The sequence below is a fragment of the Seriola lalandi genome, unplaced genomic scaffold, assembly GCF_002814215.2.
Source record: "Seriola lalandi dorsalis isolate HSWRI2012SDOR001 ecotype SW California unplaced genomic scaffold, Sedor1 jcf7180002053771, whole genome shotgun sequence".
Lineage (NCBI taxonomy): Eukaryota > Metazoa > Chordata > Actinopteri > Carangiformes > Carangidae > Seriola > Seriola lalandi.
In genome coordinates this window covers 24176-47949 of record NW_019524324.1, presented here as the reverse complement: position 1 = coordinate 47949, position 23774 = coordinate 24176, and the positions used below count along the sequence as shown (strand labels likewise).

At 40.1% G+C, this 23774-nt stretch overlaps 1 protein-coding gene across 2 annotated transcripts in view; it reads left to right on the top strand.

Annotated features, from left to right (window-relative positions):
- The window catches only part of LOC111651769 (mannosyl-oligosaccharide 1,2-alpha-mannosidase IA), a 181908-nt gene that overhangs the window by 144352 nt on the left and 13782 nt on the right, over positions 1–23774 (top strand). Inside the window, exons 5-8 of one of the 2 annotated variants that reach the window (XM_023401811.2) lie at positions 16096–16190; positions 21030–21153; positions 21380–21473; positions 23103–23218. In XM_023401811.2, coding sequence (XP_023257579.1) covers positions 16096–16190; positions 21030–21153; positions 21380–21473; positions 23103–23218 — 429 coding nt within the window. Of the gene's footprint in view, positions 1–16095; positions 16191–21026; positions 21154–21379; positions 21474–23102; positions 23219–23774 lie in introns of both variants that reach the window. The other variant, XM_023401810.2, reaches the window with a different exon arrangement.

The following is a 23774-nucleotide window of genomic DNA, read 5'->3' as shown; positions in this document are numbered from 1 at the left end:
CCGAGTGCAGCCTCACCAACAAACATTCACTCTCCTCTCTGCAGGATTTGCTCTGTTGTTACAAAACGGCAAATAATTGGTAATGTACTGCTACGCTAAGCTGATTGTTTTCCATGCATCAATGAATAACATTTAAACATCTGAGTCACAACCCAGGGCCAACCACTGACTCGCATATCAACACTGGCACTCAGATGTGACAAATCCCGTCTCACACACACACACACACACACACACATATACAAACTCACTTACGAGACTAAAGTCTGACCATTTATGCACCTCAGTTTTTTTGTGCTGGCTCATCGATTGAAGATCTCCTGATGCAATCAACAGCTGTCTCTCAGCTGAGTGGGGAGCTGATGGCTGCCTGGTGGTGTTCTGCCTCAGTGTTGCCCGTCAGGGTCAGCCCCATCACATTCCCTCTTTATGTGCACATTTCTACACTGAGCTGACAAACAGTAATGTTCCTCACAGGCGGTGGGCTGCCTGTGAGTGCTCGCATGTTGGTGGGTGGTTTTAGTCCATTTGAGCTCACCATGTTTGTGCATTTAAACCAGCAATAACTTTTTCTTTTTTTTTTTTGGCCACTTTGGAGGTAGTGGAAATAATCTGTGAACATGGCATTGATATATCATCCTTTTCAGTTGAAATGGCAAACTTATTTACAGATCCAGCAGTTAGCTTTCATTGACAGTCGTGTTTCAGCCACCCAGCAAACGTCCAATTTATTGAGTCCAGTCTTCTCCCTCCGTTAGCTCTGTTTTTGGTCTCCATAGTGATCTCTACCAAATCCTGAGGAAAATGTGGTTCTTTAGCTGCTAAATGCTCCATTACGTATCTTCACCAGCTAGTTGCTAACTGTGACTGTGTCCTGTTTGGGGTTAGTATTACCGTATATAGTGTGCCTTTTTTTTGTTGTTGTTGCTGAAAACGTCTGCTTGCCGTATCTGAAAACCACACAATGAGAGCTGTGAGAATGAACCAGAACTGTGAATTTATGGACCGCACAGCTGAACAATGAGCTGAAACTCGCTGTAGAGCTCTGTAAAGCCCAGGTGTCACATCGTTTTCACATTGTCATTTGATATATTGCTATTGTAAAATATTGGTTATAGCCGTGAGCATTTTCTTCCTCCACTGTCTGATCAGCCAGCTCACTGCCAGGAAAAAGGGATAGTTGTATATTTTATCTGAACAGGTTGACAAATATGTTCTGTTCCTGAGAGGATATTGATTTAGTGCGTTGCACTCAAATGTGGCTTTCTGAACAATTTGGCAGTCTTGCATTTGTCATGTTGAGCTACCCATCGCTCTTCGCTCTCTCTCTCTCTCTGTCCCTTTCTCCACTCTTTTAAAACCCAGGGCCAGAGACACAAAAACTGTTTAGATTCATGATTAAAACTGTGTACGCAAATGTGCTTGTGTCCGGCCCTCTTTTCCCCCTAAGGATGTAGACACACCCTTAATTAGCTGTGTGCATATTAGGACTCCTGCCTGCTCCACCACTCGTTAGATGTGTCAATTAAAAGCACGGCAAAGAGGAGGTTTGATTTTACAGATTGTGTTACATCAGAGAGGATTTCAAACAAGCTGTCTTTATGCGGCGCTATTGATAGTGTCTGTGGTCATTTATTAAGCACATGGACCTGAAAACAGTCGTTATTATACATCAGGAAAATCATCACTGTTTCAGTTGATAGAGTCGCTATCAAAACACAAAGTGCTTCACAATAGAGAATAAAATAAAACTTTAAATTTTCAAGGGGAAATTAAATGATTTCTGTTGTTTTGATTAAAAAAAAAGATTTATAAATTATTTTTGATATTTTTAAAAACAACACTGCAGACTAATGTCAGATGAATGTCCCCCCTGCTCGGCCTTAGAGAGCTGTGTGCAGGCATGCGAGGTCTGAAGTACTGTATATGTGAGGAGAGCACTTTCTCACTTTACCTTTAGATGTGGGAAATGGCATCTGCATGATTTTCATGCTTACCTTCATTTATACATCTGGTCCCTTCTTTTTTTCCATCATACCAACATTTCTTTTTTTTCCTTTCCGTTCTCCATCTTTTCCTCACACTCCTTTCCCTCTACTCCTGCACTTCCTCTTCTTCTTGGCGCTTGGTGAGCAGTAACATTTAATTAGCATCAATAGCTCATGCACTATCTATGAGCTGTGACATTTGTGGCAAGACAGGGATCCCTCAGATGACCCCCGGGGGCCCTCGCTCATCAAGGGGTCCTGGGAATATCAGACACCATTACTCACCATCTTGTAAGAATATTAAGCCCGGAGATATTCCAGTTCTTGTGACAGGTCAAAACTGCAAGCAATCCTGTTACGAAGAAGGATGTCAGAATGATTCATCGTTATTTATATTGTTGCTCATGCTTGTGGCTGTTTTTTGTTTTTTTTTTGTTTGGTTTTTTTTTTCGGTGCAGTGTAATTACTTTTTCTAGTTAGTGGTTTGACTGCTGCTTTTTTCTTCATTTGACCAAAGTGTGAATACCCATGCAACACAAGTGACATTTCAACAAAGCCAACAACACACTGAGAAAAAACTGCACTGAACTATATTGGCATCTTCCAGAAGAAATGGCTAGGGCCCAGTGACCACAGTTTTACTGGTACTAATCTCAGGTGGAAAAGCTACGAGCCTTATGCCCTGAAGCATGGCTCTGCTCTGGCATTGCCTCAGTGGGCACACAGTCAGTACAGCACCATTGTTACCAGGACTGCCCATGTTTCCGCTGCTATTTTTTGATATGGTCAAACTGAAGTTATTCAGCCACTACATGTGCAGACTTCCCAATTCTACAAGTGAGCATAATGTATGAAGAGATTTGAAAAATATTGGGAATTCCCTTCCTGTGGATAAAAGGAAACTGGAATTTGGAATACGCAGCAGCTTGGCATAGTGGTTTGATTATGAAATTAAGCTGGTTTAACACTTTGATGATTTGAGTGACCTCCTTTCTCTTTGGGCTCAGACAAGCTGTACTGTACTGTATTTGTTTTCCTTACCCCCAGTGCCTGAATCCTGCACCTGGGTCTTTTGGCAAGAGTCAAGCAAATCTGTTCAGCTTTCCTAACATTATTTGCCTTCAAATTGATGAAGCATGTCCAACCCCAAACAAAAATCCTCTTTACTGTCGAGCTGTGAGCCTGAACTGGAGGCAGGAATTGTGTTGATGTGTGTCAGCGAGGAGACAGAGGAGTGGCAGCAGGATGGATACCACCCCCCGCTGAGAAAATGAGTGGAATCACAGCATTTTCCACCCAGCTGACACCCAAGACAGATGGAGCTAGTGAAAGACTGCAGCGCAGCCTCAGCCGAGACCATGGCAACAGTGTGTACACGGCAACAGGAAGCCTGCAAAGCCAATCAGAAAGGAGAAAGCATTGCCATCTAAGTAGGTCCCTGAGGTAGACTCATAGAGGATCATAGCCGAATGGATGGAGATTGGTGCTGAAAGAATCAAGAAGATCCATCATCCAGCTCATGGAAGTTTGAGAGGAATATAACACCATATGCTTCATATCCTAAAGGGATGATTTGATATAGGCTGCAACAACTACCATTTTAGATCACAGGCAAAATGGCATTTCATCAGCAATGCCTCTGTAGTGCTGTTAAACAGAAGCGGACTAAAGCCTCAAGGCATGACTATGGTTAATGTGTTTTTAGGAGTATACACAGTGTGTCATGTGAAAGGGCTGCTTCACTATCCGAATTCACCTGATGTTCCCCGTTATTGTATTTCTGCGCTGTTGCCCGCAGGGAATTTGTCATTTCAATTTTCTCCTCAGAGCAGAAGATCAGCTGCAGAAATGCAACCTTACAACAGACAGATTCAGTGTCTCGCTCAAGGACACTTGAGTACGCTTGACCCCGGGCCCTGTTGCTGTATGAAAGTCTGACTTCCCTACACTCAGTAAACCACCTTGTTGACCAAGCAGCTTGTTGCTGAAAGGTTTTTTTTTTTTTTTTTTAAATTCACTAAAACATTTACAGCATCAGCAGATTGATGTACCAGATCTAGAAAATGTACCTGCTAGCAGGTTTGTGGTCGGCAGAAATGTTATTTCTTTTGCTGTGGTGAAAAACCAAACGCTCTCAGCATTATCACACCATCTATTTCAGATGGAAAGGCATGTGGTGCAATGTGGGGAGGCCAAGGTAAATGCCACAAAACATGTTCTTATTGCACAGGACATCACAGCACATTCACTTAAAAGTGGATGGCAAAACTGCTCTCTTTCATCAATAGAATTTGTGTTTGCTGAAAAAGCATCAGCTTTCCTATTAGGTTTGAAGTGCAATCGTCTGATATGGAAGCTGAATGTGAACTTCACGCGACCCTGATTTTAAATTCTCCGATCAATCAGGTCTGCGCGATTTTCTGACACTCCCGCCTTGTCTGCGAGAGTGCAGGCAGTGTTTAATTTATGTGTGCAAGAAAAACACATTCAAACTATCGCCTCTGCATTTCCAGATGAGTTCTGCAGCACTGTAACACCTTTGTTTCGACTCCCACTCTCAGACCCATCAGTGCGTGAGACAGATAAAACATCAACAAAGGTACAGTATAATTGTATATATTACCATTGCAAATAGTTTTGACCTTTTAGCCCTTCACAACATCCCTCCTTTTTTTAATCAAGAAAAATCCAGTTTCACCTTGTACGCCTATAATTTCTTTTTCTTTTTTGAAATACATGACATTACAACTCGCTGATGAAACGTCTATCATTATAAGAAGAGAGCCACTGCCTTTGCTCTTACCCTGTTCGAAGAACTTGTGAAATTGAGTTTCTGGAGTGTCTTACTCATTTCAATTTTTGAGGAAGCAGTGAAATTTTGCGGGTCTGAATGGTGGTTATCTATGCTAAGCAGCCTGTGCACTGTGTTAAGCTGAATTGCCTTTTATTTTCAGACTCTATGGAGGCTTGGTGATTATGTAGGCTTTTTTTTTTTTTTTTTTAAGAGGGATGGATAACATAGACTTTTTGTCACTCAGGGCAGCAACTTCACTCCAAACACATCTCACTTCAGAGAAACAGTGGAGTTAAATCACTGCATGTGCTTCTTGGGCTGACATAAGTGACAGCACGTCTTGGCTTCCCAAGTGCACTCTGCTTACACTACTATACCTCTCCGCCACATTCCTATTCATTGTCAGCTACTGACAACAAAATAACCTCCTGCAGCAGAAATTCATGCTATAAACATTCCTGTCTGAAAGCATGTTGTATGGCATCTTAATTTACAGTAGAGACATACACTTTAAGAGGACATAAACACATTTTCTGACAAACATCTGCCTCTCTCTGGCTTCCACACACACACACACACACACACACACACACACACACACACACACACACTGGCTCCCCCACATGCATGGCATCACAGTGGCCATATCCCTCACTGAGTCGAGCCTTTGATGAGGCAGGCGATGCTTTGAAGCTCGGCTCTGCCATCAGCAGCTTTTAAAGAAGCGCCACTTCTCTCTCTCCCTCTCTCTCTCACACACACACACACACACACACACACACACACACACAAACAACTTGCTCATATTGCCAGCTGAACCACAGTTTCCACACTAGGCCACACAGATAACCCAAATCTGATCTTCCTCATCTCGCCTCACCTCCTCTCGTCCCAGTCAAAGATTCACACTCAAACCTCCCACATTCTCCCCCCCCCTCTCTGTGTCTCTCCCACCGAGGCTGTGACTGCTTTATCTTCTACACTTTATCCTCACCCCCTCATCGCATTGTGTTCCTCCAATCTCATTAACACCCTCATGCAATCCGCGGGCTCTTTTCACACGGATTATGTTTATCTCTTTCTGAGAATAAACAACAGGTATTTGCAGTATATTTATTGTCCAGTAGTCAGAGATATGTTGGAGGAGGAGGTGTGGACCTTTTTTTAACAGTATAAAACAATAAATGAATTCCTGTTCTGTACACTTCCGTTGGCACCACTTACACTGGAGAAGGCACTGCTTCTTTGTCATGTCTGATTTTTGCTCTGCTACAGGCTCAGCCGGGGATGATTATGTTGGTTGTGCTGTCTTTGGAAGAGAGCATATCTTACATCTTAGCTATGCTACTAGCATTGCTCTAGGGATAACAATATTGGTGTGGCCGGTCCACCACTTTGGTTCAAACTGAAATAACTATCGGATGGATTGTACTACGATTTTGTACAGATTCACAGTGTTGGTATTTTTGTGTACAGGTATTATTTGTGAGGCAGTTGGGTATGGTTACGGGTATGACATGGAACAAAGATCCCAGACCAGAATCAACCAGGTGATGATGTGTGTATGTGGTATGCCTAACAATTAGGCCGCCAGGCTGCCCCTACATCTTAATCTATCAATGATATTCACTGTACCCATTTCAAGACATCTGAGAGCTGACATTAAACTTTTTGACTTTTTTTGACTTTCTGTTCTGTTGCTGATTGCAAGTTGCTGACAAGATATGAAAAAAAAGTGTGTGAAAAGTTTAATCCATCACCCACACAGTCTTGGAATGTTTCAGCCATTTGCTTCCAACTGACAGACAGTCTCAGACAGTTTTTATCTCTTAGACTTTAACAAGATCTCTCAGATTTCCTCCAGTTTCTTGGGGAGTATTGTCTGGCTGTGCCCACACAGCCATGTACCTGTTAGCTCTTCTGTGTGGCTGAGTGGGCCAGGAGGTGCCTGTTGTCCTCCTACACCGGGCCTGGGAGTCTCTGTCATGGCCCTAATGAGAAGTGGACCTGACATCTTCGCCAACCACTGCTCCTCTCAGCGTCCCATCAGCCCCCACTTCTTGCTGTTCTTCTTCCCGGTAATGATGGCAGAGATGTTGTGGCACTGGGCAAATTGTAGGTTGAATTATTGATGGGTCACCGGGCCTGTCTGGTCTGTTGCTACAGGGAGGACTGATCATGTATGACATCCGTCAGAGCGTAAACAGGTATAAGAGTGTTGCTATGTGACAGGAAGGCTCTTTTATATTTCTAGTGTGTAGTGTTGAGTGTGTGGCACAGGGGTAGCTGACGAGGTCCAGTGTTCCAACATTATTATCTCTCAAGGTGCAGAGACAATTGTTCATAGTGATTTGCTGCGACAGGTAGCTCGGAGATCTCCAGAAACACGCTGATCTCCATGTATTTTCTTAACAGTTGGATATTACGTCTACCCTCTGGGTTTCCTCCTCTTTCATTTCATGCGTGGTTATTGCAAAACATTGCACGCAACAATCAGCTTTAGATGACAACAAACAGTTCCATCTGATTTCCCATAGAAAAACTGAAGCATACACTGCCACTCGGTGGCTACCCAGTAATATGAAAAGATTATACTGAAACTGAAACATCCCAATAATGACCAGTTATGTTTATAACAGTCAATCAACCACATCTTCACAAGCATCCTTAATCCTCTGCAACAAGATGTTCTTTTTCTGTTTTTTTGTTTTGTTTTGTTTTTTTGTCCTGGCTTTGACACACTAGACAGATATAATGATGTACTTTCATATTCATAGTAATTAGGGTAACATCAAGAGCTGAGGCACAAGGCAGAGCGTATATATGCACAATAATTGCATCGCTGAATGGAAAGAAATAACAGCAACTGTTATATTATACAGTAGTAGTAGCAGTAAACGGTGAAATCATTTGTATAAGCCCAGTTTAGTGGGTCAAAGGGAGGGGGAAGTAGGTAGTAGGGGAAGTAGGTAGTAGGGGAAGTAGTAGGGGAGAGTAGGTGGGCGGCTCGTACTTGAGAGGAGAACATTTAAGCTGATGAACATTGCTTAACAATATAGCTGTAATGTGGACTAATTTAGAGCTACTCCTTTCCAGCGGGGGCTTGATTGAGCAGCCACCACTTGTTTGTTTTTCAATTTGGGCTTCGGTGGGTACTTACATTTTACCGCTGCGTTTGTTCGCTGAGAAGTCCTAATGTCTAATTTATTGGATCTGCTTTAACATGTTAGCCTACTCGCTCTCAGGCGATGCTATGCTGCATAAATTATGCAGAGTACTTTCTGACATCAGGAGTGAGAGGCTGATGTGAGGCTGCGTGCTGCTACTTAGCAGACAGCGTTCAAGACATCTATGTCACTCTGCCAGCTTTACCGATTGAGACGTTGCACCGTGTGTCGCAGGCAGAAAATTGCAGCCTTGTGGAATAAACCGGAGCACAATGAATTCACTGGCACGGATGCCAGTAGTAATAACATGTACCTTTTAAAATTTGCAATCATTAGACTGCCTTTGGTAATGGTTTGCAGAGAGTACAAAGAACAATAGACACCACAGGCTTTCTGTTATCTTGCCCATTTTAAACTTGAATATTTCACTGAGATTCAGACATGTTGAACCATAGTCGAGTGTTGGAGCTGCGACCTGTGGGCTCTTCTGCTTCACAGTCAGCTCACACCAGCAGGTTGTGAAATGAAGAACGAAATCAATGTGCAAGAAAAGGTCTCCTCCTGTCAGTCTTGTCAAATCTAGCTGAAAGGGTATAAATATTGGGGTAGATGATTGAAGCCAAGACTTGTAATATTTCTTTCAATCATGATGACTGCACCTGATGACTGAGATGCCAGTGGAGTATCTGCTTCTTTGAGTATTCCTGTGTTCCCCCTGCCGTGCCCATGAAGCTGCAGAGAAAAGAAAAAGGATCCTAATAATGATCAATGCCGCTGGGAGAGAAACTAAACAAACCAGGTGCAGCTTTTTTCCTGGTCACCTCACATTGAGCAAATGAGCATCTTATAATGGCCTCAGCAGAATGAAACCTTCCAGCCAGCAGCGGTCCTTGAAACATGTTTTATCGTTTATGTGTGTGTGTGTGTGTGTGTGTGTGTGTGTGTGGGTGTGTGCATAAATTTTTCTTAACTCAAACCATAGAAAACATATTGTAAAAAAAAAATTCTCTCTCATCCTCTCAAGGCTGAGTGCAAACATGTTTCATAAGCTTTTCTATTTATATCTCTAAATGAAAGTAAAAATGATTTCATTGATTTCCAGTAGGGTTATAATGCAGACACACAGGGTTACATAATAATTCTCGTGTTTGGTTTTTGTTACGATCCTTACTGTGGAAAACACAATAACCAGTTTCAGCGTTATTTGTTATTTGCTCAATTTATTTAAATGTTTTTTTAAAGCTCCAAGTGGAAGAATCTTGCACGCTGACACCAAATGCAGGGCGCTGTTCAAACTGTATACTCACTATAAGGCTCTTGGTTGAAGTGCTTACAATTAATCATTGTAACTTTATAGCATGATTTGTTTTAGGGCTTTAGGATTTATGTCTCGAGGAAGAAGCGCAGTGAGAAAAGAGAGGGAAATGAAATGCTATTCAGTTTTTAAAAGCCTGAAACGACAATTTGAGATTCAAGACTTGACTTTTTAATTTAGTATTTGGTTAGATAGTATTTATTTGGTCTCCTCTCTTCCTGTAATTTAAATTGGTTTGTGAATATTTGTAAACTAGATCCAGCTAGATCCTATATCTACTATAAGGTAAACTCTGTTAGCGATGGGCTGTTTAAGTGATTTCGATTGCACAAATACCAAACAGTACTTAGATCCAGCTTCATTTTTTTAGGATTTGCTTCTTTCCTCTGTTTAATAAGAACGACTGAATATCTGTTGTCTGAGGTTTGGTCTGACAGTTGATCAAAAAAAAAAAAAATATTGCAGTTTAGTCTGCAATGAAAACAATTGTTAATTATGCCCTACAGTACACTTAAGCAATGTAGCATACAAAGAACTGCAGATATGTTGTTTGCCCACATAGTGATGGCACAAATATCACAGATGGCAACTTCTTTCTTTTTCCTCCGGCTAATCCCACAGGTGATCACTGCCATCACAAGCTTTCTATGGGTCTATGAATCACATGCCAGTAAAGACAGTTCAGCTTTCAGTGTAAGGTTTTTTTTATTTTTCCTTTGTGGCCAGATCTAAATCTCTGCAACCTTTCATTTGCTTTTTTTATTTGGTTTCAAGAGTAAAAGCTGTTCTCTGACATTCAGTACAAAGGGAAAAGATGATCAGAAAATGACTGTGGACTTGCTTGTTGGTGAAAGATATTGACGGAGGTAGATGAGGTTAGTTTGCAGGTCTGTGTTCATAAGCTGAAAAATAGGAATTATTTATCTGTGGTCTAAGGAAAATGCCTTTTTTCTCAGCAAGGCAACATCAGAAGATTCTCCAAATGTCACCCACCGAGTTTTTAGGTTTGGTCGTTATTTATGAAAGGTAGGAACTCGAAGTGACTTCTAGTGAACTCTTCGTACAGAGACAACCAGTTGCATGAAAATAACTGTGACTGTGCTGGACTTATCAAGACGACATTATGCATGCACTCTGCATGTGCTTTGCTCTCAGGAGTAGAGGACAAATTCAATGAAACCAGAAACCCCCCAGAAGTCCTCTGAAGTGGAGATAAAATGTGCCTTCAAACTGCAGATATGTTTTCCATGACAGTGCTTGCCACCAATTTCTCATCTTCAGCAGATCAGGGTTCCTGCTCCTATATCTCTGTAATGTGAAGAAAGAGGTGGTGATAGCAGGTGTAAAAGAGACGGGGTTTGTTCTCACATTAAAAGCCCACATTTTTACTCAGTAGATCAGGCACACTGAATCGGTTTGTGCAGCCGATGAAGCTCTTCACTGGCTGCTGACACACATCAGCGACCAGTCACACATTTAGTCATTTGATTGCCACATTATATTTTCACCATGCCCGTCATCTGTTTTATCAGGCATGAGAATGTGTCCCACATGTGAAGATGAAAAGGCCTAAGACAGCCTAAGACAGCTGTGATAAGACTGCTGATATTCTATATTTTACATACTGTTAACACATCCTATGAAAACGACCAAATCAAACAATACAACAGAAAAGTTCCCAGTAAATACACTATCTCTGCCTGTTTGACTACTGTTTAGGGATGTTCCAGTAAACTGGTTGTAATATATACTCGTTTACCACTTTATTCCATACACCTAGCTAAAATGAATGCAGTCTAATAAAACAGTCCTGCAATAAATTAATAATTAAGCCAAATAACAGAAATACTTTTCTCTTATGAAAAACTGGCAACAGTACTGTGCTGAAACGCACTGTTGGCAACAACACCGACAATTTCTATTACTGTCATTACTGTGACAAACATAAATACTACCGATGCATATAATTAAGAGACAGACACTGTGCTGCATTTTAAGTTAAACTCCCATTCAACTGTCCTAAACCTTTAGCAAACGAACCTGCTTGTATTTTCTGTTGTGTTTGAGTGAAGTTATTTCATTTCTTTTTATTTCAGCTCCAGTAGTAATATTTCACAAAGACATGATAATATAGTGTACTGCGATTCTTTTCCTGGCCACAATAATTGTAGCAAGATGTGTTGATAGAGGATATGTTGGTACTTTTTAAAGGTTTAGATTTTCAGAGGGGAAAATGGAGCGGGGTCTGAGAGCCACAGGCAGGATAACTCAGTAGCAAAGTATTGAGAGACGAACTAAAATGTTGATTTTGGTCTTTTCTAGCTGTGTCGTAGTAAACTGGTATTGACCATAACTGTAATATTTAAAGAAAAAAACCCCAGAAATATTAATATTGTGACGGCAGATGTTAGGCCTTGTGGATCTTTTGTGTATCAGTTCTTTTTGTATGCTTTTGAATAGTTCTGATTACAGACTCTCTCCACATCTCTACGCTCGTATTCAGCCAAGAAATAAAACACTCAATAAACAACGTTAAAGATTAATGTGACTAATAACATTATTATTGTTTTTTCCAAATTTTCCGTAAATGTGACAATTATATTGTTATCATGAATTTAGCCTTTAGCCATGATAATTGTGTAGTGAAAATCTGATGTCGTGACAGCCCTAGTCTTTTCACAGGATTAGTTGACATAAAAAAACAAAAGAATACCACCAGCCTTTACCTTTAATTCAGAAATATGCTTCTCAAAATATACAATGCATTTATTTTAGTTGTTGCATTCAGTTGTTGCTTTAAGTATTCTGACAGTCAGACATATGGAGAGCTAAAAATGACAACATTCAGCTGGTATGGACGAGTGCAGATGCCCTTTTTCTCATGTACCTTGTTCCCGGAGGTGAGGGATGAGAGGGTTTACTGGTAAACAGAAGTGGCAGACCAAGAAAAGTTCCTCAATGCGTCTCTCTGCTGGGCTCTGATGATGTTTGCTATGGGAGAGATGACTGCATGTCTGATGCATGTCTTCAGTGGTTAAGAGCTGATAGAAAAGCCATTTGTGTCCAGCCTCCTATCTGCCATCCTACTGAGAATCGAAAGGAAAGACAGCGACCTGTCGGCTGTCACATTGGATCAATGTTGCTGTTTGTTGAGTTCCTTCATGCTGTGGCTCCTATCAGTCAGGTAGAGAAAGTAAAAAAAAGAAAGAACAAAATTGTGAACTTAAACAATCTTGGAATTTAGTGAAAGCGATGCATTACTGGATGGATAGTAAGACGGTGCAAACAAACAAAGAACAGTTACAGTAGCGCTTCAGGAGGTGGCTCTCAGTGTGACACAAGAGACCAGCATCATGTCAGTGAACACAGATTTATGAACACAGCCTTCGTTTAGCTTGTGTGCTGTGTACAGTAAATCACACAGCAGATACCAGCCAAAAGGGTTTTACTATAATGAATGAAGTAATTTATAAACAAACAAACAAACAAAAATAAATGAGTGCAATATAATCAACTGCCCCTGCTCCATGCCTGTCTATTATTAAAAGTTCTGTATGTAACATTCAGGAAACCCTTGTTATTAATGACACTAGTGGCCATTAAGTGAACTGCAGTCAGCATCCTGTTGCTTGTACTCTGTGGGAAGGTGAAAGCAAGTATCCTGGGCACCAGCCAAAACAGTGATGTGACACACAAGACTGAGCAAGATCCACCGGCTTCATGTTGATAAATTACATTATAATAGTTTGACTATAAACTATATTTAAGACTATACTATATGTTTGACTCTCCAGCACTGGCACAGTGCTAAAACAAAGTGCAGCAACAGGTCTGGCTATGCGAGACTGTAGTTTGACTAACATGAGTTTGTGTTGTGTCGGGAACTGGTCGTTTGTTGACATTAGCAAACTCCTTTTCTAAGTCATTGTAAGCTAGTGTTATATACTGTTTGTGCTGTACTGTCTGTTTCGTTTAATGTGCATGATTACATACACAAAAGAACATTTTCATAGTGAAATTCAAAAAGATGCAAGCACAACACTAAAAGGAGGGCAAGTCTGTGTATGTGTTTGTTTTGAACTGCGAGTGTGTCTGCTTTGAGAGTGTGCGCGTGTGCCTGTGGGCTTCTGGTTTGTTTGAGCAGCAGTGGTGGTAGAAAGAACCGACGAGGACAGATTAGACCAGTTGGAGGATCATTAGTGCTCTCTTTGATAGAATAGAGAGCCTGAGGATTCGAGAGAGAGCGTAACACAAACACACACACACACACACACACACACACACACACACACACACACACACACCAGAATTTACAAGTGACTGTGTAATGCCAACCTGGTCCCATCCCACTACTTGGACACAGTAGTCTGTAAGCAGATTACTGGGAGCTTTTGATAGAAACACAAAAAATATCAGAGCATCTTTTCCCCACTAACACAATCAATTCTGAGACCAAAACCACAACTTGTAAACAGGTTTTCTAAAGAAGCCTTTTATTTTTTCAGCTAAAGAAAAAGTCTGACTTCTCAAATGCATCACTGCTGTCTCAATACAAAGCAGTGATGCCTAAATAAACAGTCTATAATTGGCTGCATCAAGCAATTATTTTCTTGATTAGCCATTTGGTCTACAAAAATATCAGAGCAGAACCGTGAACAATGTCCCTCGAAGTATCCTAAAGCCAGATGTGATCTCAGTAAATCTCATAGTTTTTGTCTGACCAACAAGAAATCTTATTATTATGTTAATGAAAAGCAGAAAATTCTCATGTTTATCCATCCAACCAATGTGACTGATCACTCGATCATACAATAGTCTGTGGTCTACTAGCAAAATAATGATTTAAATCAGATAATATTTGATCAAACACCAATCATTCACTGCCAGCGTTTGATACTTAATGCTTTTGATACTTGGTGCTGGTTTTGATGGTTCTTATACTTTAAGTCCTTTAAAAAGTACTGAGGTTCAGCACCCAACCCTAAACATCAACAGTTTGGATATAATGAAGGATCATGTCCAACATGCTACTTTGTGTGTGAAGCGCTCTTCATGTACAGCAGCAAACATCCTCTGACAGCATCTGTAAGAATATCTTATTAACAGCCCTGCATAAAGCACAACAAATGGCAGGCTCTTGCCATTTGGAAATTGCAGTTGCACGTTCAGTACTTAGTCTGTTTGTTCTTTTATTCAGTCATCCATTTATTCATTTATTTAATTTTTTAACCCCCAGCAGTGAGAGAGTCTGAGATACAGTGTTTTTATAAAGCTGCAAAGATCCCAAGGGGGTCGACTGAACAGCGATAATATTCATGAGAGTTTCATGCAAAGGCTCATGCGTGAGTTCTAAGAGGACGCTGAAGCTATGGGCTGTGAAATTAGCGCGTCAAAGCACGAGAGTGGGTGTAAAGGACTTGTGAATAGTGTATGTCATGTATGTACTGTAACTTGCATGTACACTCGTTGGACTTAATTTACTAAACAATGAGAAAAGACTGGCTTAAAGAAGTTATTTTCCAAAAAACGTAGGTCACATTATTATGAATGTATTCCAGAGGTTTTCAAACTGTGAGGAAAATATACTGTGTGAGGTGAAAGGGGACAGGTGAATGCAGGTGTCGTAAAAAACAAACAAACTGGAACTTAACTAGTTATTGTAGTTTGGCCCAGTTTTCAACACAATCAACAGTTTGAGCAGCAGCTGTGACACACAGCTAACCGAGATTTCTTCAGCATCAGAGTAATCCAGTGATAGTTGTCTGTACATGAATGCATTCACTGCAAACAGGATGTGCTTATAGCTAATTCGGCACACTTTTAATGGTGCAAATTTGCCAAAATGTAAACAAATACAGGCTAAAACAACAGCATAACTTACTGAATGTATGGCAACATTTTGTCATCCCTTCATGATAATCTAGTGTCAGAGTGTCAGACCTAAAAAAAAATAACTTATGTATTCTAACAGCAACTAAACAGTAGTACTTGTTCACTTTGCACAACAAAAAGTCAATATTATGTCACTATTTTTCAGACTACCTGTAGCCTGCAGTGGTAACATTGTCTTCATAGTGAAGGACAGTGGTTTCTAGCAATTTGACAGCAATTTCTTTTTCTCCATTTTCTCTTCATTCTCCTCAATTTTTCTGCTGACTCACTGCTCAACACTGCTGCCACGCTCACAAACTCCCTCTTTCTGACTGCTCTTTGTCTTTGTCTAGACTGTTTTCCCTCTGTACACCATGTCTGTCTCTTCTCAATCACTTTCTCCGCTCTCTCTTATCTCCCAGGCTTTCTGTCTCTCGTATGAATCTCCTCTCTTCCTCTCGCCTCTGCAATGCAACCTTGACCTCTTTTGTCTCTTCACACGTCTCTCGCATTGTGTGGATTTTAGTATCTTACTTCACTTTCTTCATTTCTTTTCCCCAAGCATTGTTCCCACTGGCTAAAGAAGATGTAGTGACTGATAATCCAGCTCATAAGATGATACATTAACTCAGAGTCTGGCCGGTGGAGACGGGAAAGGAAGTGCGGTTTTAAATGGACTGTTGTAGATTACATCGATGAGATTGCTTTTAATCTTGCTGGAGCTCTGTTGTTGCAAGCCTTATGTTTCACATTATTAGCTTTAGAGGGAAAAGGGGGTAAATGTGTGCAGGGCTTCTGAATCCCAGTCTTTCACTGCGATTTTTTTTCTCTATGACAGGCAGTTTTTGCAGTTTTAGTACATATTTCTAATTATTTATGGTATCGCAGCCAAGTTTTAGGTGTATTGATTGTCAGTTCACAAGGTTTTACAAGTTGCATTCCTTTGTGTTTTCTCTCCAGCTGTTCAAGAATAAGGTGTTGGAGCTGGGAGAGAAGCTGCTGCCTGCCTTCAACACGCCGACAGGAATCCCCCGAGGAGTCATCAACCTGGGAAGGTGAGTCTCAGCACCAGCCTTCACCTCCATCCGCCCCGCTCTGATAAAAGATGATATCAGGTTGGTTGGCATTAATCAGCACACAAAAGTCTTTTCATCTTAGAGGCCAGAAGGAGAGGTTGATTCCAAAGATTTGAGGCAACTTTGACATGCAACTTATCAACATGTAGGAGAAATGCTAATATTGTAATTCTCAGTTAAGCTACGTGCAACAACACTGAATTTCAGCTTTCAGTTATGCCTTAGGACAGTTCTGCACACAAAAATAAACTCTCAGCTTGTCTTAAAGAAGCCAGAAATAAGTCACATAAATTTGCAGCAATGACAGTAAACAACAAGAAGTGAATTTAACAAAAAAAAAAAAAAGAACCAAAAAAGGGAAATCTTGTCAAATGGGCCCACAACCTCTGTTTAATGACAACGGAGCCGCTGCAGGCCAAGCTTTATAATGACGATGACATTTGGATAAGAATTAATCTGTGTTCATAAACACTTTGGAAGATCATATGAATAATATTTGCGTGTTTTTAAATGAGTTGTTCATTTCTAATCTGTTCCAAACCATTACCTTTCTAATCTAAAATCTTTATTGACACGATCTTGTTAATGCCACGGTCATGCAACACAACTGCGAGCTATTTTCATTTTCAGAACGATTTGACCGTGAATTTCTCTGTGTGTTTAGATTCGGCTTTGACCCTTGCAGAGCAGGAGCGGGGCTAATAAATGTTCCTCCCGTTTTCTTTCTTTTTTTGATTGAACAATTTTATACAGAGACTCAAATAAGAGTTGAAAAGTATTACAGGTATTACAAATATCTGACAAAGAATGATGAATGCTGATAACAGCTCAGTGTCTGTGACTGTGACGGTGAAATTATCAACACAGGCCTACGTACCCGCAGACAGACCTTAAGTCTGTCGGCCTCGCCAAAGCTCAGTACAATACATAAACAACAGGGTAAAAAAAGTTTACATTAGGATTCAGTTAAGTATTCCATGTGACTGGATCTAAAATATTATACTCCTACAACCAGGTGTGATTATTGGAAGTTATTTAGCCAAAATTTACCTCAACTCCTTATGTCTGTTTTTAGGATTATGCTAAATCCTACAGTAAACCCACCTCTTCCTAATTTTATAAGATGCTTCCTGGCACCTCTGTCATCCACCTGCTACCAATTAACCCACCAGCCAAACTAGACAGCTGCTGGCAGATTTAATTACCTTATCCTACAGTTAATTCCTGCTACATCACCAACATGGGTCTGTGGTACAGATGGGCAGGAGGAACCGTGCTGCCCGTAGAGTGGTCACGTGGAGGATATGGAGAGACACACAAACAAGCCTATCCGCCTGATGCATGCACACACACACACACACACACACACACACACACACGTCAATTTAGAGGAGAACATGTGCAATGTGCAACAGAATATAAGCAGTCAGCAAGCACTGTGCACACAGGGGAGTTTAGTTCTGCTGCACAGCCTGTGGCTCTGACAGAGTGTGTGGGAAGTCTTTTCTTACAAGGCAAAAGTGATGAACTGTCGTGCATTACTCTGTTATGAGTGTGTGTATGTTGTATACGCAACAACCTGACAAAAGGTCTGCAGATGTAATTGAACTCCATGGTATTTGCTGTGTCATACATGAAACGACAACATTCAGCTGGAAGTTCAGATCTCACTGAACACCAGATCTCTACAAGTTATTCTTTTTTGAAGAGCTGAAATGATTAGTCGATTATTTGTTTCATATTTTACAGTAATTACAGACAAACATTCTCCAGTTGCTGCATCTCAATTGTGAAGATTTTGAGTCTTTGTCAAAGCAGCCTGAATATAAAGGCAAGCAATTTGCAGATGTTGCCTTGGGCTTAGAGAATTTATGATTTTTCAATATTTTCTAAGATAATAATAATTTGATTAAATAATAATGAAAATAATTGTTAGTTGCTGCCCTACCCTTTTTACTTGAAACAACTGTGTTTTTGTAAAAAGCAAATGACACCTTTTTCAACCAGCCTCTTAATTTGTTCTGCACTCTGTCGGCTCTGCGTGTAAGAAGCCTTTTGAATTGTGTGGGAGTAATATTTATACTGTGGCATTGATAATATTAATGTTTTTATTGCACCCAATCACTTCCAAATAAACAAAATAAAAGTTACAGTATGTTACCTGATAACACAGGGTTTCCTGTAGCTAAAATGCCCACAAATGGTCCTTGTAGCACTTATAAACTGTAGGTTTTATCATCATTCATAGGAGAAATATTATTTTTGATTACACATACTCAGAGGTCATAAGGTTTATAATGAAGCATATGTAGTCCTAGTCAAGATCACAGGCTTAAATCATTTTAGCTCTTCTGTTAAAGTGCACAAAACGCCAATTTCCCCAAACACATTATGCATGACGTGTGATATTGATTTCAGCTTTTTTTCATCATTTTCTACACCTAATTATATTTCTGATAGCTGTGGAATAGCGGGAGAGCGTGTTTGTCAAACAGGGTGAAAAGATTAATGAATGAGTGCCAGTGTTGTTGCTTTCTTGTAGATACTGTGCCCCCCCTCCCCTTTTTTCTTTTTCTTTTCCAATCACTCACAAACACACCACCCGCCGCCCTGCACCTCCGCTTTGATACTCAGATTGATTCTTCTTAAAGAAAGAATCAGACGTGACTCGAGCCAGAGCTACTAATGATGTAGCTCCCAAACTTTTAATGGATGCGTTCACCAGAGTGGTAAACTCTTTGATTCCCCTCTGCCCTCACACACCAGCCATCTCCCACCCCACCTTCTCTCCGTCTTACAAATTCAGTTCAGTTTCATTACCGGATGTCTGATCTCCCCCAGCATCTATTAGAGGATATGTAAAGTCACTCTCGTAGTACATTCTGCCTCCACTAATCATGGGTGAGCAGGAGTGCACCACACATTCACTCAGAATTAGATTTGCACAGAGTGATATTACCCACACTGACTTGAGGAAATAAAACTGAAGGGTGCCCTTGATGTTCATAGTTTCTAGCTAACGTTTTAAGGTTGTTATTATACCGTGAATGCACATAACTTGGCTGCATTGGTAAGTTTCGAGTTGAGGTTAAAGAAAATTAACATGCACATCAATCACAGCAGGCACCAATGAATTTATCTAGTGGTAGATGATGGCAAAGGTTATTTCATAGAATGATGAGTTTATTTTGAGCTGACAGAAATCAAATTTTGACAAATTGTAATTAAAGTTTTATGCGAAGTTAACTTCATATATCTTAACTAATCAAATCCAAGCATCTGCAAACATAACTCCATTGCAGGCACCAAATTTATCATATAAGCTTTCACCCAGCATTTCACACAGAGATGTAACATGGAAGTATAAAAATAAAAAGTCCAGACACTAACATAGCTGCTTTGCATCCAGTATCATCTTGTTTTACAGTAGTTTATGGTAGAAATTCAAATTTAATAATCCCAAAATGAATCCACAAACCTTGATATTATGTGTTCTTGGTAAAATAAATTGGTTTTATAACATCAGCTGCTGTCTTTATTACTGTGTCATTATAACCATGACATGATATCAGTATTTGGCTGGTTGGCTGCAGAAAGTCTATAAAAATATCAGAAAGTAGTGGAAAACACTTGCTGCAATTTCCGAAGTTGATGCATTCAAAGTCCTTGATTTGTTTGATTATCCGTCCGAAACTTTAAAGATATTGAATTTACTGTCACATAAGACAAAGAAAAGACTTATCTTCACATTTTAGACGCAAGAACCAGTAAATGTTTAGCATTTTTACTTGACAAACTGTTGCTGATAAATTTTCTATAAATGGCTACTTGATTATTGACCATCATTACGGCTCGAGTGTTTGTGTTGAGGAGGATGGTACGTGGTCTGTTTATGAGAAGATTCAGCTGCATGCAGATTATTTGCATGAAGAAATTTAATATGACTGAAAACCGCAAATGACAAAAGCTAAATGTTTAAGTAGATTAGTGTACATTGAATGGTTGTGCTAATGCATTGTAGAGACCACTGGAGACAAACAGTGGATGGTTATTGATTTCCATCTGAAAAGGAAATTAAAAAAAGTAAGGCCCAATTGTGTCTTCTATGATGCATTAAGCAGAGTTTGAGTACAAAAGGCCAAGAGGTCCATCAGGGACTAAGTCAGTTACTTTCTCTAACTTTGTTCAGCTGCAGCGTGTTCTGAATGTGATGTGCAGTGTAATAACTGAGGGAGAATCACTTCTGAGAGAGACAGTGGAAGAACTGAAATAAGTACGGCAATAGTTGGCTGGAGTTTACAAGTAATACTGCTGCACATATAGCAGGATCATATAAAGCCGGAGTTGCCTTTGAAACTTTGAACCCACTAAAACTTCATGTCTAAACAGGATGAAATTCATAAAATTGTGCTGGATGGAGAAATTGGACCGACTGACTGTGCTCACATACCACTGGTTCTTTTATCTTTGGAAATGTCAGATCATTGGGGATTTTAAGAAGTTCCCCCTAGCTCACCAGGCGAATGCAATGCATTGGCTACGCTGTCTCTCTTCCCGCTTCTGTGGGCATTGCATATGACGCAACACATAAAACAACTCAGATGACTGAGAGAAAGTTTTCTCATTAATTTATTATAAATAACATTTGAGAATAATCCAACCCAAGCTCAATGCTTTATGCCAAAAAATAGCCCGAACTTGACGGGTCCCAAAAATGGAAAATACTGAATTGCATAACTGTAGTTCTTACCTGCGAATGCCTCTATGTGATATCTGTGGTATTTAGTTTACCTGTTTTGGATGTTGTCTCTGCTGCAGTGGAACCAGTTGGAGCTGGGGCTGGGCCTCAGCCGGGAGCAGCATCCTGGCTGAGTTCGGGACCCTTCACCTCGAATTCGTCCATCTGACTGAGCTCTCCACCAATCCCATCTACACGGAGAAGGTTTGGAATATAGATTACATTTCCAGTTTTGCTGTACTTTCACAGTTTTCTCTTATTATTGAGATTTAAAATGTGTGAGATCTGTTTACCATTTCCTATTAGCACAATTTCCCTGCTAGATGCTTTTGAGCCTTGAGACAGTGATATAGTGCAGTAAGTTGAACATGTGATACCATGACAGTGCTTTAGCCTGATGATATTCAGTTACACCATGGTGTCTCCGCAGGTGATGAACATCAGGAAACTTCTGAACAAGATTGAAAAACCCCACGGACTGTATCCCAACTTCCTCAGTCCAGTCAGCGGCAACTGGGTCCAACGTAAGTGCTGTAACTCTTGTACTGTGGACATTCATACTGATTCAACATCTGTCAGGTTATTGTACGGTTACATTTTATTTATGGAGAAAAGTGTTGAACAGTTTTATCTGTAATGAAGGAGAAGGTCAGGGGCTTACCTACATTAATGCAAAACATACATTTTACATCTCAGTAATGCCCTGGTAAGGTCATTCAGGTTACCTACTAAGTATTACAGTAATTGTGTTTTCCCCCCATGTGGGTCAAGATTACAAGAGTGGGAGTTCACTGAATGTCATTCCAGGTTTTTACCTTTTGCCCCAGCATTCACACCACTGACGGACTTTGAGTCACATCACGTGTCAAAGCTCTTTTAGCTGCTCATCTGTGTCATCCATCCACACATCCGTCTATTTTTCCTTTCATTTTTAATATCAGGGTCATAGTAATGGCTATATGACTCCCATTGCTCTGGGTTATTAAAATGATAATGAATTCAATTACTTCAGGAAATTGGATCTTTTGGGTTTACCTAAAAGGAGGTGAAAAAAATGTTCAGGATAAGACGACGCTGAGACTGTAAAGGTGGTAATCTGGATGATTACAGAGGCTAATTGTTGTGGGTGAGCTTGCAGAGAAGCAAAACTGTATACATTTATTGCCACAAAGGGAAAAGCTTTGCCTTCACAGCTCTCCCTCATCTGTCTGTGTCAAGGACAAACACAGCAGCACCGTGATAACCTTGCGGGGGAGTCGGCAAAGGTGTGTGTGCACGCAACGAGCATGAGTGGATTGAAGAAGACTCATGCACGCCTCCACTGTAATATTCTATTCGTCTTTATGAATTTGACTGTGGACTTAGGAGCGAGCAGGAGGAAACTCAATAGCCACTTGTTTCAATTTCCACTCACAAGATTGAAGTATGTTACATAATTGAGGTTTTAACTTTTAAATAAAGTATTTTCTACAATAAGTGAACAGAGAGTGTGTGGGTTCAACATCGTGCCAAGAGTGGTGACAAACAGTCAGAACGGAGCTGCATATTTTAGATGTTCTATCAAAAGACACAAATGCTTTTGCAACACTGTGAATCCAGAAAGCTTAACAAGAGTTAGTCAGATGTGTTGGTTTGTAAGACTTGATTTGTGATGGGATTAACAGGGATTCTGCAGACTTCACCAAATTAAATGTGACACTTTTCAAGACCTTTTTAATACTACATAGAAAGCAATTTAATACCTGTTTCACAATCATTCTGGTGAAAGCATGATGGAAAGCCAGTAGGGGCGATATGTCCTAGAATTATTTACTGTTATCGTATTGTTTCAGTACTTCCCAGCTGGATACAAGTAATTCCAAATGACATAATTAATTAAATCAATACAACCTGGCCCACATTTGTGACAGATGGATGGATTACCGATGAAGAATCATGAATTAATTTACGTCCATTCAGAGACAATGAACTTCCTAAATGCTGTGGCTAGCAGTAGCAGTTTTTTATTTTTTGTTTGTTTGTTGGTTTTTAGGAAACTGGATTCAATGCTTTAAGACTTTTTAATGACTGTAGATACCCTGACTAAGGACCTGTGTGTCACCCTGCTGATTATTCTCATTCAACTCTTTTTACCTCCTATTTCCCCCTTGTAGATCATGTTTCCATTGGTGGCCTCGGGGATAGTTTCTATGAGTACTTGATCAAATCATATCTGATGTCAGACAAGACAGATGACGACGCCAAGACGATGTACTACAGCGCACTGGAGGTATGGAAATTTTAAACCTATTCTTGTACACATGGGTCCACTCAAGCAAAGCTCAGTTAGATAAAATAAAAATAATTAAAGGCATTTGCCTAGTAAAAGACAAACAGTTTTACACAAACTCAAGAGAACATCAGGTAGCTTAAATATTTAGGGGATAAATTAGTTGAAAGCTAATGGAAGGATACAATATTTGAAATCCTTTTCAGAACAAATGTAACATTGCTAGCTTTATTTATCTTTTAAACTGAAGGCTTTTTGTCATTCAGACATAGGTGTTAAGGTAATATACATTAATATTGCTCATGTTTATGCACTTTTATTGAAAGAACCACAATGCTTGTGCATTATTTTTTGCAAAAGAGGGAGCATTGAGTTAACAGGTAACAAATAAATAAAATTAAAGGTAGAAGAGAAGAATGTTGTCTGTCCTCTTACTGGAGTTGAAAAATAATTTTACCACTTAAACCTTAATTAATACATAAGACATACATTGAATGCATTATTGTGCATACTTAACCTTTTGCTGCTGTGACCTTAATACTAATCAAAGTCATTA